Raw genomic sequence first — 4,117 nt, 5'->3', positions numbered from 1 at the left:
TTCATGCATCTCTTCCAATGAACCTGAATTTTCATGGGATTGTCATTATTAGTTCTCTGATCACTTTGCAATGTGCAAAGGGAACATCATATATTAGCAGGAATAAACCAGAAAGTTTCCATTTTTTTTTTTCTCTGCAGACGCCAAAAATGGATTAAGTTTCCATGATTCATTCTACTAAAAGTCAGTACCACGTAAATGAATTGGCTGTGGAATCGTTAGTTTCTTAACCACTACAAGAACGTACCATATTTGTTTTTGATAAATTCTGTCAAGCTTATGCTCTTAATCAAATTTTCAAGCCTAGCTAGTAGTCTGTTGTAAGAGATCATATATAATAACTCTTCAATTTTCAAAATAAAAAGAATAATTTGCATTCACCTTGGATATTTTTACTTATATTATATACAGTAATAATCAATACATACAGATGGATGATCTCATAAAAGAAATGAAAAAATTGAAGAAAAGAATATTCAACATATATATTTCTTCTATGAAGCCATCCAAGATATCTTTGCTTTTATTGATATGTCAAGCAATAAATTTGAAGGAGAGATTTCTACACTTTTTGGGAATCTAAAGTCCCTTCGCTCCTTAAATCTCTCAAACAACATGCTCACTGGTTGCATCCCATCGTCGTTGGGGAATTTAACGGAACTTGAATCATTGGACCTTTCTCAAAACAATCTTTCCGGAGAGATTCCTCAACAGTTAAAGCAACTTATGTTCCTTGCAAGCTTCAATGTATCATACAACAAGCTTACAGGGCCTATACCTCAAGGGAACCAATTCAGTGCATTCGAGAGCAGTTCATTTGAGGGAAACCCAGGATTGTGTGGAGATCTATTGTTTAAGAAATGTGGTGATTTAGAGCCCTCGTCACTGCCTCCTTCAGCTTTTGAAGAAAATGATGATTTAGAGTCTATGTTCAAATTAGATTGGAAATTTGTGTTGGTAGGATTCGTGAGTGGGCTGGTTGTTGGAGTAGCTCTTGGCGACATGGTGATCATAAGGAGGCATGGATGGTTGGTTAAGATGCAATGCAAAAGGAGAAGGCGAAGGAGATATCAAAGAAATTTGCTGTTGTTGTAAACTTAGTCTAGACCTTTTTTTTTATGGTGTTGGTTTTTTTATTTCAACTATCTCTGCTGTTGTACATAAACATAAGTGAGCTGCTATGCTTGTCTTCTTTTTTTCTATCTTAAATATCATGTTACCTACTGCTTGGAATTTGTCTTCACCCTCTTTGAATTGCATGTACTAGCCGTGAATTTCCCTAGGTGAAAAATGAAAACGGCTTGGAATTGACTAAACCTGGTAGAATTTAACCATTGCTTTACTTTATTATTTCAATATTTTGAAAAAATTCTCGTAGGACTCGCATGAAAACCACAAAATTACCAAAAATAAAGGGAAATATATCAATGCAATGGAATCTAAGCTAGACTTCTTCTCTAAAGAAAACAGAGTTGACAAGAGGCAAGAAAAAGAGAGGTCGATCAATTGACCAGGGGCATATTGTATTCGATCATGTTCTATTTTTAATAAGCATAATGTACGAACACTGATTAGAAGGCATCCATGATAAGAAACAATATTCTGCTCAATTCTACAAATAAGGAATTCTTATTCATAGATTTGCTTAACATATACGTTTATAGTTTACAGACCGTAATGAGCAATGACCTGTAGAAGTTTTCATGCATCTCTTCCAATGAACCTGAATTTTCGTAGGATTGTCACTCTTAGTTCTTTGATCACTTTGCAATGTGCAAAGGGGACATCTTATATTAGTAGGAGTTTATAAACCAGACAGTTTCCATTTTCTTTTTCTCTGCAGATGCCAAAAGTGGATTAAGTTTCCATGATTCAGTCTACTCAACATCAGTACCACATAAATGAATTAGCCGTGAATTAGCCGTGAAATTGTTAGTTTCTTAAGCACTACCAGAACCTACCATTTTGGTTATGATAAATTCTTTCAACCTTAGCTCTTAATCAAATTTTCAAGCCTAGCTAGTAGTCTGTTGAAAGAGATAACATATAACAACTCTTCAATTTTCAAAATAGAAAGAATAATTTACATCCACCTTGGATGTTTTTACTTATATTATACAAGTAATAATCAATATATGCAGACGGATGATCTCATAAATGAAACGAAAAAATTGAAGAAAAGAATAATCAACATATTTTTTCATTTCTGTTTAAGACTTATTCTTGTGACTCAATTTTTCTAAATGGAGAGTTTGAGGCTAAATCAGAAATATGCAGCTGTTCCTAACCACTTAGACTTGTTCTTTTTCGTTTTCCTCTTTTTTTTTTTTTTTTTAATAATTATATTTTTGTTATTATCATTATTCTTTTACTTTTTTGTCCTTAATACGTAGCATGCATTGTGTTGTTACGAATCCATATATGAACTTGTAAACCTGGCCCAGTAAATGATTTCTCACGAAATGAACACTTTTATTTTTAAGTTCAACTCATTCCAAATAGTCAGTACTAGTCAAGTCATCACTGGAGGTTACTACTTATTCTTACTAGTAAACCATCGGTTACTACTTAATAATACCAGAACATAGAGACTTTAACCAATTTAATATCTCTTCCCAAAACACAAAAACAATTAAAAAAGAAATAGATACAAAGACTGACAGAGACTTACCTCCAAAGACTTCATCGTCCAAACATGTTTCGGTCTTCCATTCTGGATAGGATAGAATAGAAGTGCTTCATTGATTGGCAAAGGATTTAATGATGAGATCTTGCAGTTCCTTAGAATTGCATCAGAGTTTCCAGCTTTTACCATATAAACAAGAATACAAGCTCTTGTTTGGAAGCGTGATATTGCTTCCACAGTGAACCAAGAATATTCCTGAAACCCAATGAAAACAGTGATAAAACCATGATAATTAACCACTAATTTGATAACGTTTATGTTTTCGGTTTTCTATTTTTGGTTTTCATTTTTTTTCTGAAAAGTTTTACTTAAGTTATTCAGAATTGGCTTATGCGTCAAATGATAGTTAAGTACACTAAAGTGGAAACCTTTTCAAACTCTTTATAAAATGAGGATCATTTTGAAAAACTTTTCTACTTTTGTCATTGTATAAATTATATGCTTGATTTTTCAAGCAGAAAAGAAAAATATAAAACATAAACATTAATTGACAAGTATTTCAAATACTCGCTGATATAATAAATTCATGCTTTCACAAAAACAGAGAAGAACATGTAATAATTAAAAATTTCATGTTTACAATATATCATGCTTTATTGTGATAATCCCTTGTGACAAATTATTTTCCCTAAATCTTCCTCATGGATGGAAGCTCAGGCACTCATTGCTAAAGATATGTATGAAAACTTCATCTAAGGGTCCAGTAAATAGATACAAGCAAATACTACAAATGAGGATTCCTCATTGGTTGAATATTGTAGCTTATCATGGATACTTTCTAGTCAAACTTGGCACCATTGTTTTATTATTTGAAATTATTTAATAATTTTTCAAGAAAACATAAACATAGATTATCCAGTTCAATGGTATATTTTAAAAATAATATTCAGAACAGCACCCTTTTCAATCTTGTTCATATTCAGAACTTGAACCTTGCTGATATGATTTCAATTACTCTCAAAATTTCTATTGCAGCAGGGAAACTTTTCGGCTAACTTATCTCAACCTCTCTTGGTCAATTTCCACTGGAAATTTCCTACTTGTTTAATTTCACAGGGGAGTTGCCATATTATTACATATTTTGTTGGCATGCTATGAAGGCTATCGACCCCAATCATTTGACAAATTCGAGTGTGATGTTGAAATTTTATCTTTTAAGAATAGTTGATGCCAAATTGAAAATCGTTATGCAATCACAATAACATCGAAAGGGGTGGGGACACTATGGAGCCATCCAAAATAACTTTGCGTTTTATTGATATGTCAAGCAATTGATTTGGAGGAGAGATTTCCGATTAGTTTGGGAACTTAAAGGCTCTTTACTTGTTAAACCTTTCAAATAATATATGTTCACTGGCTTCATCCCATCATCTTTTGGGAATTTATTAGTGCTTGAATCATTAGACCTTTATCAAAACAGTCTCTTGGGGT

The 4,117-nt window shown here is 32.6% G+C and overlaps 1 protein-coding gene across 1 annotated transcript; it reads left to right on the top strand.

Annotated features, from left to right (window-relative positions):
• The first annotated feature begins 531 nt into the window (after positions 1 to 531).
• Positions 532 to 1,095, top strand: LOC125422696 (putative receptor like protein 25). The gene has a single exon (XM_048474800.2). It carries the CDS (start codon positions 532 to 534, stop codon positions 1,093 to 1,095), a length of 564 nt encoding a protein of 187 aa, XP_048330757.2.
• Positions 1,096 to 4,117: the final 3,022 nt, after the last annotated feature.

The sequence above is a fragment of the Ziziphus jujuba genome, chromosome 2 (assembly GCF_031755915.1).
Source record: "Ziziphus jujuba cultivar Dongzao chromosome 2, ASM3175591v1".
In the NCBI taxonomy this organism is placed as follows: domain Eukaryota; kingdom Viridiplantae; phylum Streptophyta; class Magnoliopsida; order Rosales; family Rhamnaceae; genus Ziziphus; species Ziziphus jujuba.
This window is presented reverse-complemented; position numbering and strand designations above follow the sequence as displayed.